General features: G+C 41.9%; 1 protein-coding gene across 1 annotated transcript in view; it reads left to right on the top strand.

The window, feature by feature from the left end:
• The window catches only part of REEP5 (receptor accessory protein 5), a 28775-nt gene extending 20914 nt beyond the window's left edge, over window positions 1-7861 (top strand). The window contains exons 3-5 of the mRNA XM_018562490.1: window positions 2321-2459; window positions 5179-5347; window positions 7437-7861. Coding sequence (XP_018417992.1) covers window positions 2321-2459; window positions 5179-5347; window positions 7437-7486 — 358 coding nt within the window. The 3' untranslated portion in view covers window positions 7487-7861. The remainder of the gene's footprint in view (window positions 1-2320; window positions 2460-5178; window positions 5348-7436) is intronic.
• The last annotated feature ends 7623 nt before the right edge of the window (window positions 7862-15484 follow it).

Raw genomic sequence — 15484 nt, 5'->3', positions numbered from 1 at the left:
GGGGGGGGATAAAAATGAATAACTCATTAAAAGATAAAATAACAACAAAGCCAGCTTTTTCTGCAATATTCTCATTCAATCCAGAGATTTCCACTGCAGTACTTATTTCTGCCACTAGATGTCCTCAGTTTAATGACCAGCATCACTCAAACCACTTCCACTGAGCCCAGGTTGTTCTGGACTCCCCCCTGACTGTGACTAGAAAGTGAAAGGAGAAGCAGCACACTATCAGCATTTATCTTGTCAGCTCATGAACTGATTGGCTATTTGTTCTGCTTCTTCTTCTTGGAGGCTGATACCAGGTTGCATTCAGGTGCCCACTGCTTGTATTTAAAAATACATTTATTGATGTAATAATGATTACAAGCCTGCAGTAATAGTCTAGATGCCTACAGTTCAGCTTTAAGGATATGATTGTAAATGATTTAATGTTGTTTTACCCACTAGCTTAACTTTTGCATGACGGATTGTTTGCTTGCAGCTTCAGATATCACATTTCTATCTACAGATGCATATTACTGGGTGCTGCAGTCAGGGCCACAATATGGTCTGCATTTCCTGTGATCAGTATTTCAGTAGACTCAGACTTTTTTTTCTTTGCTAGATGGACATGAAACTTTTTGCACATATTGAAATGCACAACCCCACCAATCCCCCCCCCCCCCAAAAAAATATATATAATTTTTATTTTCTGAAAGCCCCTGGAGAATAAAATGATGGCAACAATGTATACCTATTTTTTTGGTAAAATATAAAAGGCAAAGTTGCATCAAGTACCGTATTTGCCGGCGTATAAGACGACCCCCTACTTTTTGTGTTTAAAATATAGGTTTTGGGCTATACTCGTCGTTTTATGTAGCCGGAGCTACATACAGTATACCATATGCTTCTGTATGTACCCGGCGTATAAGACGACCCCCCGATTTTTGGGGGATGTTTTAAGGTTTCAAAACCCGTCTTATACGCCGGCAAATACGGTATACATGTCAAGCCTCAAAATTGTGTGCCTGTGAAATGGTGAGAAATCTTTGGTAGTGAAAGCTGTCCATAGATGTCGCTTTAAAAGCCTTTTGTGGTCATTGTTGTTTTTATTGATTTTTTTTATTTAACTTTTTTTTTTTTTACTCTACCTGTGGACATGCGACATGCCCTTCCCAGGCTCACAAGAGGGGCAGCGGAACCCAGGAAGGGGTAGTCCAAGCTTGGGGTGGCACCTTCCAGTTTGTGGCTTTATAACCTCCCCAGTCACTTCCAGCAGAAAGCCAACAGTCAGTAGAAGAAGTGTGAGCACATTCCCAGCTGGTATGACATATGTCGGTGGCTACAAAGGGGTTAAAATGCAATTTTAGATTCAGCTATATCAGCATTTTACAATTGCATTACAACGGTGCAAATATAGAATATAATTACAGAACCTTAAATGTCCCACATAGCAGCACAACTTGAGTTATTATTGTAACAACAGTGTCCATATACAACACGTGCCGACTAAACACACCAAATGTAACCTATTCCTTATAATCATTGAACTGTCATCTGGGCCATTATACTGCCTGTCTGCCATGTACATACGCTGCTGGGACAGGAACATTCAAAAATGTTTAACATTAAAAAACATCCACTAAAAGCAAAACAGCCAGATGCTTATGATGTAGCATCCAGTTCACAGATCTTCAATGAGCACTTCTGCAACATTGTATAATTGTAAAAAGACGTACCGACCATAAACTAGCCTAATAGAAATTAGCTGATCAAAATCATACTCATCCGAGCCCTGATCCGGGCTGGATGTTGGACCGGTTCCTTCAGCCTCGCTCCCCCTCCGCTCCCGAGGTCTAAGGTCCTGTGAGTCATCACGTCCTATACATGAGGATGCCGAGGGACATTTCATCATTGGAGCCAGCCAGGATCGCAGTTCAGGGGCGTATAAAGGTTATTTTAGCTCCCTAGACAAAATGAACACTTAACCCTTGCAGTGTGGGAGTGGCCCCACTACAAGGGTTAAAATTTTATTTTCCTGGAGTTCTGCTTTAAGTCTTGGCTGTACTGGTTGGGTTTCCTATTGAGGATTTATTGGCCAAGTGTCATTATCTTACTGTTATGGCAGTCTGCTTTGCCAGATAGGTGCAGTTGTAATTGGCAGCCATCCCTGGCATTGCTGCAGATGCCTGTAGAGTACTATAGCACATGAAGCCATTAAGGTTTTGAAGTGAAGCTAAGCTATCTGCTCCTGAGATAATTGTTGCAGTAATAACTGGCATTGCAGGCACTATTGGATTCTGGTCTTTTTTGGTAATCTTTTTGTGTTTTCTCTTTCTAGAATAAAAGCGATCGAGAGTCCAAATAAAGATGACGACACACAATGGTTGACCTACTGGGTGGTGTATGGGGTGTTCAGCATTATAGAATTCTTCTCTGACATCTTCTTGTCCTGGTTTCCCTTTTACTACATGATCAAGGTAAGTTAGTCTGTGGTGAGGTCCGCATTGATTTTCTGAGGGGTTCATTCTACTTCTGCAATGTTTTTTTCTTTTATCTGTATTCATTTTAGAAGTTGGAGATGTATAATCGCCTCATTCTCCCTCATAAGCTCTTAGTGATTGGCAGCCGTGTATAGTATATGTCCATCAACCTGTATCCATGTTTATACTTTTGTCTCCATTGGTCACAGAGGGGAACAGAAGTTCTTTTGCATCCGCTGATGAATGTCAATGTAGGATGGATGCTCTGAGCTTCCATCACTTAGGCTGCACTTATTACAAGAAATGAGCAGGCTTCCAAGTGTAATTGCCGCCATCTTGTGTGTTTCAATCTCTGTGGTTTCCTTTCAGTTGTGCCTTCCTCAGCTGTTGACTCCTTGCAGGCTAAAGGTGCCCATACACCTTACGTACGATAATCGCAAGGTGTATGGGCACCTTTAGACATGGGATTGTACTCTCCATTGACACCCATTATACCATAACAATAAACCTAAATAATAAAGTAAAACACTGTGATTGTGGAAAAACTATAGGCCGCAGCCCCTTTTTTATTGGGTTTTAATCAATTTAACCAATAAATAGACTTTAACCTTTATTACTAAACAAAACCACTGTTGGCCATTACCAGACCAGAATGCTTGGTCACTATGACTCAAGCAGCAATACTACCCCATAAAGATTGACTGCGACAAGGGGAAAGTAGAGCAAAGGGGAGGGTGGGCGGGGAAGCAGGTGAAAAGATCCAAAAGGAATTCTGAAGCCAATTCAGAGGTGAGTCCAGCTGGCAGTCCTGAGGTAGCTGCTGACACTGTCCAGAGACAGGAGTGAATATAGAGGGGAAAAGGTTACACTCATTGGTTCACTGTTTTCCCGCCAAAAGTCTGTCACCAATCCTGTGCTCAGCTGAATGAAGGTCTGTCCAGCAACTGAGGTAAATCTTCCTAGCAACAGCAGGCAGCTTGTAACCTGAAAGACAAGGCAGAAAGAACCAGCAAAGCAGCCCCAGGGAGACATGTACTTATGTTACACCACACCGCTATTTGAATATAAATAGTTTTTAAAAACACATGGCTGATAGGGGCCCATCCCATGAGGCCACTTTTCTTATTTTGCTTTCGTGGCCTAACATTCTATTCCTCAGATTATTACGTTTGGTCGTATTTGCTGTGCTTGTTCTCTGATTTTAAAGGATATTCTGCTAATTGCTTGACTTAACTCAATGTTCATGTGTGGGAACCTCATAAACGTGTGCTCACGTCACATCCCTTGGTAAATATGCATATTTATAGTAAATCTGGTGTGCCAGCACTGGGTGTGACTGGTTCAGCAGCTATATATATGTGTGCAAATCCGTCTTGGCACACGTCTTTCTGAAAAGGATGGGTTCTACAAGGGAAGTATGTTTATGTGGCACAAACCTGTCTCCTTTAACCTCTGCAGCTTTCATGTGAACACAATGTTGGCCAACAATGCATTTTGCAAATCCTTACTAATCCAAATGTTTTGTAATATTGAGTTCATTGTAAACCGTGTAATAATAAAGCATAGTGGTGAATAGTTGGAACAACTAAAAAGCGTTATGCACAAATGATGAGCTTGGACCATTTGTTAACTGGAAGTGAACATAACTGAACCCCAAGAGGTGTGTGGGAGCTGAACAAGGGATTCAGCAAGTTGTGAAGGAAGAGCCAGACACCAGCACAGCAAGCAATGGAGTAGCCCTCTAAAGCTCTTCAAAGCAAACCTGTAATTGAAATTACAACCCCAAATCCAGCCCACCTTCCCCACTTTGCACGAGGTACCACCAGTTCCTAAACTTCTCTTTGCATTGCTGCCCACTGCCACATTCTCCATTGTCCTTCTCCAAAGGTCAACCGCAGCTACCAACCTTACCCAGTATTGTCATTTCCTCCAGGTTTCCTCTATTTATTTAGCTGTCCTTGAAGAAAGAGTGTAGGTTGTCTCCCAAAAAATGAATCCACACAATATGTATTTATATTTATGATCCACAATGTTCATTTTGCCCTGTTGTAGCAGTGTGACAGATCTAATCCAGTTAGGGTTGAACTCCAGCCTTGCCTTCAGCCTCGCACAGTTGTACAGGCTCCTCTCCTGTACTAAAATTTCTTACTCTGATTTCACGGCACACTGAGGGCATCCTATAATGCATTAGATGCTACAGCAAGTCAGATAGAGCCACCTCATTTCCTTCCTAGAGGACGACCAGTATCGCTGTTCTTGACCTGCCCCTTTCATTGATTGGATTTTAGTTCCTTCAGTCATGGAGGCTCAGCATCATGTGGGTGTTACATGGGACAGTCTGCATGCAACACCCATTCCTCCAGACTGACTTCCACCTATCAAGCCATTTTGATATTTGCAAAACTCCTCCCAAATGCCAGCCCACTGCTTGCATTAGAGCTGAGAGCTCCGTGCTTTTGAAAGGAGTACTGAGACAGGGTTATGTGATGTTTTCTATAAGCTATGTACAGCACCCACCAGCCATGGTCCTGCAAAATAAAATACAAAAATATCTATCTACTCTATTTATCTAATCTATTTTTTTTTTTGAACTATGATTTGGCTCCATTTCTATTACTTTCCTTATCTGGATAGTGTCTAGTTAAACTTGTAGTAGTATATATGGTGATAGTATAGATGTGATAGTAATAAATGACATGGTGTTTCCTGTTCACAGTCTGGATTCCTGCTGTGGTGCATGTCTCCCAGCCCATCTAACGGTGCCGTTCTGCTCTACAACAAAATTATCCGTCCGTTCTTCCTCAAACACGAGGGTCAGATGGATCGCCTGGTGAAGGACATCAAAGACAAGGCTTCCGAGACTGCAGACACAATTGGGAAGGAAGGTAATAGAATTTCCTGTGTAGAGCCCCAGATGATATATTCTCATTTAAGCCTCCACTGCTACAGGAGGCTCATCTAATGGATTGTGCGTGTGCCTGGTAGATATTTGTAGCCCTATCTTAGGGAGGGAGCTTTGTTTTACAATACGCTGAAATCATCCAACACTTCACTGCAATCAACTGCACTGCAGAGGCATCATATGGTCCTATTTATAGAGCACTTAAAAGCATTCACATCAGTCCCTGCCGCTGAAAGGACGTGCAGTCTAATATCTACATGCAGACATACACTGATGTGGACAGGATACATACATGCATGCATACATACATACTCACTCTATATTGCCAAAAGTATTGGGACACCCTTCCAAATCATTGGATTCAGATATTCCATGAAATTTCCTTGCTACTAAATATTCCACAGTCAACTGTTACTGATATTATAACAAAGTGGAAGCAACTGGAAACAACAGCAACTCAGCCATGTAAAATGACAGAGCGGGGTCAGCGCATGCTGAAGCGCACAGTGCGCAGAAGTCGCCAACTGTCTGCAGAGTCAATAGTTACAGACCTCCAAACTTCGTGTGGCCTTCAGATTGGCACAACAACAGTGCGTAGAGAGCTTCATGGAATGGGTTTCCATGGCCGAGCAGCTGCATCCAAGCCTCACATCACCAAGTGCAATGCAACGCGTTGGATGCAGTGGTGTAAAGCACGCCGCCACGGGACTCTAGAGAAGTGGAGACGTGTTCTCTGGAGTGACGACTCACGCTTCTCTGTCTGGCAATCCCATGGACGTGTCTAGGTTTGGCGGTTGCCAGGAAAATGGTACTTGCCTGACTGCATTGTGCCAAGTGTAAAGTTTGGTGGAGGGGGGGATTATGGTGTGGGGTTGTTTCTCAGGGGTTGGGCTTGACCACTTAGTTCCAGTGAAGAGAACTCTTAAGGCATCTGCATACCATGACATTTTGGACAATTTCATGCTGCCAAATTTGTGGAAACAGTTTAGGGATGTCCCCTTCCTGTTCCAACATGACTGCAGACCAATACACAAAGCAAGGTCCATAAATGCATGGATGAGCGAGTTTGGGGTGGAGAACTTGACTGGCCTGCAGAGTCCTGACCTCAATCCGATAGAATACCTTTGGGATGAATTAGAGTGGAGACTGCGGGCCCGCCCTTCTCGTCCAACATCAGTACCTGACCTCACAAATGCGCTTCTGGAAGAATGGTCAAACATTCCTATAGACACACATATAAACATTACATATTAAGGGCCTGTTCACACGACGTCCGTTTTGTGTGCTGATCTGATCTGTACGCTCCTGCACTTAAAATGCATCCCAATGTATCCCTATGTGTTTTTTGGGCTACAGTTCTCACGTGCGCAGTCCGTTCAGGTTACGAAAGAAAAATACTGCATGTCACATTATGTACGGTCAGGAAACGCAAACATATAGGCAGAGCCGGCTGTCACTCACGCAGCTGGGCGGATCTCGACATCGATGTCGGGATCCGCTCCGGCGTCTCAGTATACCGTGAGCTATAGTTCGCGGTATACTGAGCTTTGGCTAACGGGAGGACGCGAGTTTGTGTCCTCCCGTTACCCTAAGGAGAACTATGGGGAAAAACTGACCCCATAGTTCTCCTTTTAAGGTGCATTCCAGTTAATCTTTATCTGGGTTGGGGAGGAAACCCATGCAGACCATACAACATTTCTGTCACTGTAAGCATTCCACAGAGACCCCTAATATCTGCATCAGATAAACCCGACCACAACAGCAACTTAAGAATTGTGACTGGCTGTAAATAGTGTCACTGAATGTTGCTATGGAGATGCTTCTGCAGAAAACGGTTTTATACTTTAGTTAAGCTATGAAAGGGATCCATCCCATCGGATTTGATTTTTAGAGTTTTGAGAAGACTTTCAGTTGAAAGCTGTAGTATTGTCATACGGTACAGTACATACAATGGAGTACTGTCTAACATGGATCTCTATGTGGTTTAAGTATCTAAGTCAGAAATGCTTTTGATGTGACAAAATTGGCATTTTAAAAAAGTTGCTAATTATTTTGTGTTTTGTTTTTTAAAGCTAAACGGGCCACTGTGAACTTGCTTGGTGATGAGAAGAAGAGCACCTAACTGGATATGTGAAGTAGTTCCCTATACGCCTCTGTGTTACATGGGACAATGCTATGGCCTATACTCCTCCACCTCTGACAGGGAGGTCTGGAACACATGGCTGACCCATCACTGGGGAGCTCTGAGTTTCCGGCCTCGCTGCTGCTGAGAGCTATTAATATTGTTGCCTTGAAAACCTGTTTTTTGATATGAAGATCGTGTGTTTCAGTAGTTGTACTGTTTTGTTGTTGTCCATAGAGAAGGTAAGCATTTTTATTTAAAAGGCACCAAATGTCCAGAGCTTAAAGAAGATGAAAGATCAGTATGGGAAAGGCTTTTAAATGTATTATTGTCCTGTATTTAATGGATCTCAATAAACAATGTGGCCATACTGAACACTTTGTTGCCATTTGTTTTGTATTTAATCACGTATGTCATTTTTTTATCAGGCTGTTGGGATTATTTATATGCCTATACATGTTTCCACAATGATCACATGGCTTTAAGAATTTAAAGCGAACCTTTACACTCAAAAATCAAATTCCACCAATGCATCCCTCTATGTATGAGTAATAATAACATAGGCATGGCAGCTGTAAAATGCTGTGATTGTGAAATACACTTGCAGAGCATTCACTTCCTGCTTTGAAAGGGCAAAATGACTTCAGTTTGGCAAAGCAATGCACACTGGCATGGCATTGCCTTGTCATCAGCAGAGCATTGCTGGGGAATCTCATCTGTAATCTCATGAGATCTCAGGTCATGATGATGTACATGGTCACATGTGCCAGAAATCCAGGAAGTAATACCGTAGGAGATCTAGTAATCTGCCCTTAGTAAACATGGCCACTGTCAGAAGACTGGGGAAGAAAAGAGAAATAAGATATACAAAGCTGGCAATTATCTATAAGTATGTGTCTGTAGATTGTCATTACTAAACATTTCTAAAGGTGTTGTCATTTTAAAGATATAGGTTAAGGTCCGCTTTAAGAGTCTTTGTATTTACTCGCACACATTTTACCTCTTTTGTGATATTTGATATACACTGTCCTGATGTATGTGTTGGTGGATTATGTGTATGAGACAATCTCTCCCTACAATCCTTCCCTAAACTATCAAAAACTAGAGAAAGTATTTTGGGCAGACATGAACTTTAGGGCAGAGGAAACCAATAATAGGAGAATCCCAAAGGCTGCCATTGCTGACATACCTTGAAAATGTGGGTTACCTGTCTGTAATATTCCCCTTCTTGCATCAATGCTTTGTCCCTGACCAGAAACAAGCATGCAGGTAAGAACCTCTGACTTTCTCTTGGAGCCGAGTCATTGGGGAAAAAAAGTGGTCACCCAAAGGGCAGTGATAAGCTGCTGTAAAATCAGATTAAAGTGACACTAAACTCGGGAATTAAACCTTAAAAATTCATTCAAGACCCTGATTAACAAAAATGTATCTCATTGTGTATCACTCGGCTGTAGATCCTCAAATCATCTCTGATTTGGTGCTGACACTGTCCTTCCTTCTGGGGGGTGAATACTTGTGTTCCCCATGGTCCCTGTGTGTGTTGTAAAGTAGTCACTGCTCCAAGATCACTCACATGATGGACTACAATCTCATGTTTCGTTTACTAATTTGTATTGAGATTGTAGTACATCACAGGAGTGAGCTTGGAGCAGTGGCTACTTTACAACACACAGGGACCATGGGGAAAAAAAGTAGCCACCCTCCAGAAGGAAGGACAGTGTCAGCACCAATTCAGAGATGATTTGAGGATCTACAGCCGAATGATACACAAATAAGATACATTTTTGTTAATCAGGGCCTTGAATGCATTTTTAAGATGTCACTCCTGAGTTTAGTGTCACTTTAGGTGGAGCACATCTGTGTGTAGGTCTATAATGGACAAATATTACACAATTTTCTGTTTCTTCTTTCATACACTTCGTCTCCTGGCGCCATTTTATCACAATTGGATGTTGGATCAAATTAATTATAATTTTGTAGTTAAAGTTGAACTCGGTGTTGGGCGAAAACATTTCCCTTGCAGTGAGCTGCTTCCTCGCAGTGCAAAGATTAACCCCTTCATGACCAGACTGTTTTGTTGTACATGGACTGTGGCTGTTAACTTTTTTGCACAAAAAAAAATGGCAGCTGTACTTTTTTTTTTTGTCAGACTGTATACTATATATATGTGCAAATATTTATCAATTCGTTATTTTTAGGAATAAAAAAAAGCACTTAAATGAATTTTAGTGCGCACAAACACAATTTTTAATACCCATTTTTTGGGTAAATTATTAAGGATGGGGTTACATACAAGCGTTAAAATTATATGCGCCTGTGCAATGGTGAAAAATTATGGTACTTAAAATTGTCCATAGGTGACGATATACAAGCCTTTTAGATTGTCTCCATCCACACTGAATGGGGGACTCTTCCTTTCCCACTATTGTATTCTGACAGCTGGTGCACACTGCTGTCAGAATATGTGAACAGTGACTAGCTGATTAGGGAGGTGTCAATAAGGCCACACACTGCTGGAATGTCAGCAGGACTAGGACGAAATTCAAGCTTTAGATGGGGAATATGCAGGTGGAACCTATCATTTAAATCTAAGGAGGTTCTAATGATTCAAACGTCAGTCTAATGTCATGGATTTGTAGTGGCAGTAAATGTACAATCGCAGCCTGCGCCGCTATCCGTACCATACATAGCAATGGATCCTCAGAGATAGACTCGGTCCTTGATGCAACTGCCAGAACGCTGACCCTGGAAAGTACATGCAGTGACTTCCTGCCTGTGGTCTGACACCCATGGCATAGCCCAGTGGAAAGTAGCCAGAAACAAACACTGCAGGACTATCACAGTGAATTCTCCATGCAATCTAGGAAAGTTTGTGCCAACTGGAGAGTCTATCCAGGACTAGAAAGCTCTGACATGAACCTTTGAGCAACTGTTGATTGAAGAAAACCTCATGAAGCCTTGGAACAGCAGAGCCAAAAATGAGCTCTATTAGTCTAGGGACACTAAGCTAAACTGAAGCTGGGGGGAGAGAGGAGAGAGACCGAATAGGCTGTTTTATTTCCATACTGTCCATTCTACCCGAAGGTGGTGTTGCATTTCCCATAGTATAGATTGGAGAAGTCAGCGTGGTTGTTGATTATTATAAGTATCGGACAGAATTGCAGTATTATACATATTTTTTTCTATACTATTTAATAAAAATAAAAAAAATCAGTGTATTAAATAAATATAAGCCTTCTAAATTTGTTTTTGACATCTATACACATCAATGACCTCTGGTAATGAAGGGTTTAAAGGAATGGATGAGCTGACACTAGAAGCCTGCAGTATGACTTCTCTGCCTTTACATAATCAGGGCTGTGGTTCCTGTTTGGACCTATGTAGGGTTCAGGCTGAGCTCTGGCTGTTCAGCGAGCCGGTAGACTAGAATAAGTTCATGAGAGCATCTGTGATGCAATATGAAGGGTCCAGCATTATGGCAATGTTGGCACACAGCTCATCAGATATCTATTACATTACATTGCCTCTTTCCATATTATTGAAACCCCAGCTCAGTGGGTTAACTACGTCGGGCTCTCTAATTAGAGAAACCAGCTCTTCCTGCAACCTGTGTGAACTCATTAAACATTGACACCTCTGCTAAGAGAAATTGTGAATCTGAATGTGTGCGGGGAGCCTCCAGAACTGCTGATAGCAAGCAGGAGATGATCATCTACAAAGGAGACTATGGAACACCATAGAGCGGAGGAGAGCAGACAGAGAGCTGGAGCATGCTCATGTAAAACTATGGAAGCCGCAAGTCTTTAGTAGTCCTTCAAACAGGAAATTCATATCAAATGTGTTCATACCTGGGGTTCAAGTCTTGTCTTCTACATGAATAAAAAGCAATCAGTGACAAATATTGGATTTGAAAAGGTTTGACCGCTGTTTTTGTTATTATTTAAAAGCAGCTTGTATGTCTGAATTGTAGGTTATTTTATTCAAATTGAAATGCCCATTCTTTTCTTGATACTTTGTGGTTCCATTCACCCAAACGCATATGCACTTTCGCACGCCCCCATCTTTAAATCATTTGTGCACTATGGTGGAGAGTGCAAAAGGGAGCATGTTGTATGGGCTGCCATACTGCAATGCACATGTGCATTAAGGACATGGCAGCTGGCTTTAGACTATTTTTGTAGCGGATGTCAAACTTGGGGCAAACACAAGTAAGGAATTAAATGTCCAACATTTTGATGAAAAGACTTGTTCTGGGTTGGTGACTCAAATGTTTTATGTAATAAATTAAAACCACAATTTGTGCCTATATAATGCTAATAAATCAATACAACATTTCAGTGCAAATAAAGTCAAAATGTGATTTTAAGAAAAAACTCAGTACAGTGCTAAATGTTCATTCAATTACACTGAGTGGCCAGATTATTATGACCACCCCATCAGTACTTCGTTGGGCCACGAGATGACTTTATTGGGCCGCCTTGTGACTCCACGAGATGATGAAAGGTGATGCGAGGAATCTGACACTGCACTGTTGCCACAATTAGCACGTTCAGACCCAGATTTTCGGCTGACAGTCCACTCTAACAACAGCTGCTCTTGAACATTTAACGAATTCTGCTGTTTTGCGGATACTCGCTCCATGGCTCCGAGCGCCAACAATCATCCCATACAATTAGCACGTTCAGACCCAGATTTTCGGCTGACAGTCCACTCTAACAACAGCTGCTCTTGAACATTTAACGAATTCTGCTGTTTTGCGGATACTCGCTCCATGGCTCCGAGCGCCAACAATCATCCCACGTTCAAAGGCTGTTAAATCGCGTTGTTTACCCATATCTTCAGAAAAAAAATCACTTCTACTGTCGTGGTAAACAACCTGCTTCCCTATTTATAATGGTCTGGCCCTCTAGCAACTTCAGAGCGAAATTATAGCTAATTTGCCTACAAATGTCAGGTGGTCACAATAATCTGGCCACTCAGTGTATTTCAACCCAAAGTGAAGAAATCCTAAGGGAAGAAGACGCATGATTTTCAATCTTCAATCCAGTGACGTGCAGCATCAGGTAATTTATTGGTGAAGGACACTTTCTTCCACCACCGGAGGTCTCCCCAATGGAAACAAACTCACCAGACTGATGTGTCCAGCTAACTAAAGAACATGGCGAAAAACGCCTAACTCCACTCCTCCTTGACGTACCTCTGGTGCATATTATTCTATGTACAATAAAATCAGGCAGAAACGTGCAGATCATAGGGTAACACTGTTTGAGAATTGCATCAAGTAAAAAGACTCCTCCCAGCACTGAGGATGTGACCGCATAGGTTTGTACAATGAAAAGGACACTATTCTCTACAGAGTGCGTGTACCTCCCCCTCTCTTACATGATGACTGGCTCTGCCCTACACGTTTCATCACTGGTCTACCTTATCAGAGTGCTGACTGTTCCTCTGCATAGAATTGGTTAGCATCGCTGTTGGTCATGCACCCAGAATTTTTGCTTGCGAGTGCATACCTTTTCTCTGCACAGCATTTTATTGCTTTCTGCACCCGTTGCAGATTTTCCATCACTTCCTGTTTGGTGATATCATAGTCACCAGGAAAATCTTCAGGGCCTACTGACACTGCTGCAGTGCATTTTAATAGACGAGAAGATGTATTATTAGTCTGCACGATCATTAGTTGTCCCCTGCAGAAACCTCAAACATTCGTGGTGTGTGTGTGTGTGTGCCTAAAACTGTAGGCACATGTACAGGCCCACGTGTACAAATGGACCTGTGCTATGGGGATAGTGATACACCCAGCTGCTGTGTTCAATTTGTATGAAATACACACAAATTAGCTCAATGAAATCCAAATTACACTGCGCTCAAGTGAATGATCTATTATTATTATTATACAGGATTTATATAGCGCCAATAGTTTGCACAGCGCTTTACAATATAAGGAAGACATTACAGTCACAATACAATTTAAGACAAGATGGTAAGGAGGGCCCTATATAAAATGTGATTCAAATCTGACAAGTTTTGTCTATGACGTACTTTTCTCAGAAACCACTACCTTCAAAAGTGGGATGTAATAAAGTGAAAACTATCTGCAAGAAAACAAAAAGGTATAAACTCGTGATGTACACAAGTTGCATGTGAATAAAAACAACAAACTATAAAGAATCATAGTGAATGTCCTTAAAAAATAAAGTAAAAGTGATAGTCAATATGTGAAGAATATATTGTTCCGTGCATCTCAGTGCTCCACGTGTAGTAACAGAAAAGGTCCGCACTCACCAGATAGCCTTTGTAAACTCCCTCGGGGTATATCCAATTGTTGGTCTGCCTTTCAACAATCCCTGTGGGAGACGTTCGGCGGCAGCACCACCTTCTCCGGCTCTATACAGATATAAAAGCCCCACGACTTCTCCACTTCAGGTCTCCTCATAAAAGGAGGTCCAGAAAGCGACCACAAATAGAAGTGTCAAGAAACAAATCGCATAAAAACACCGCACCGATGTGCTCCTATGTACAGACTGGGGTTCAGTGATCAACGTACACCCGCTCATCTACATGTTTCATCATACGACTTCATAGGGACGGCGTGCATGTTGAGTATCACTAACTGGTAACTGGTACAAAGTAAACTGGTAAAAAGGTAAATTCAGAGAACATCCTTAATTGAACATGGAGGTTCCAATACAGACAGACACCAAACAGCCCAACCATAGCAATTAAAAAGGATCCTCCCAAACAGGCGTCCCTCAGATACAAGCCAATGGAACTACAAATATCTGAATTGGTGCAACTAAATAATGAACAGTAATAACATAAATCTGTCATTTTGAGATTAAAATATATACATGTATAACAAACACACCATGCATGAATAATACTGATCGGTAATGCAAAGGTGTGTATATCTTTGAAATTTCAATGTGTGCATGTATACCATATAAGCATACAATGCACAAATGCATATATACCCCATGGTAACACGTCCTACACATAATATGAATTAACCTTCCAAAGGTATACCTACACACCTCGAAATAAGATACATGTACAGACCCGTCTGAAATTTGCCAATGAACATCTAAATAATTCAGAGAAGGATTGGGAGAAAGTACTGCGGTCAGATGATATTAAAATTGAGCTATTTGGCATTAACTTGACTCGCTGGGTTTGGAGGAAGAAAAATGCTGACTATGACCCTAAGAACACCATCCCTACAGTCAGGCACGGAGGGGGAAACATTATGCTTTGGGGCTGTTTCTCTGCTGAAGGTACAGGCCGACTTTGCCGCATTGAGGGGCCAATGGGCGAGGTCATGTATTGTAAAATCTTGGATGAGAACCTCCTTCCCTCAGCCAGAACACTGAAGATGGGTCGTGGATGGGTCTATCAGCATGACAATGACCGCAAACATTCCGCCAAGGCAACAAAGCAATGGCTCAAGAAGATGCACATTAAGGTCATGGAGTGGCCTAGCCAGTCTCCAGACCTTATCCTATACAAAATTTATGGATGGAGCTGAAACTTGGAGTTGCCAAGCGACAGCCAAGAAACCTTAAGGATTTAAAGAAGAGTGGACCAAATTCCCTCCTGAGATGTGTGCAAACCTGGTGACCAACTACAACAAACGTCTTACCTCTGTGCTTGCCAACAAGGGATTCTCCACCAAGTAAGGTTTTGCTTGGGGATGAAATACTTATTTTGCTCACTGAAGTGCAACTCAATTTATAACATTTGTATGATGTGTTTTTTCTGGATTTTTGGTTGATATTCTGTTTCTATCATTCAAAATACACCTATGATAAAATGATAGACCTTTCATTTGTTTGTAAGTAGGCAAACAAAATCTGCAGGGGGTCAAATATTTGCCACACGGTATGTATGTGGGGGGCAGCTGTATTTGCTCACTGTATACACGGGCTTTGCCTCTTGCATTGCTACACCATGGCTCTTCTTTACGCCTCTTTCTCACAATACAAGTCTATGATTTGGCCT

The sequence above is a fragment of the Nanorana parkeri genome, unplaced genomic scaffold (assembly GCF_000935625.1).
Source record: "Nanorana parkeri isolate BGI_ZX_2015 unplaced genomic scaffold, ASM93562v1 scaffold580, whole genome shotgun sequence".
Lineage (NCBI taxonomy): Eukaryota > Metazoa > Chordata > Amphibia > Anura > Dicroglossidae > Nanorana > Nanorana parkeri.
This window is presented reverse-complemented; position numbering and strand designations above follow the sequence as displayed.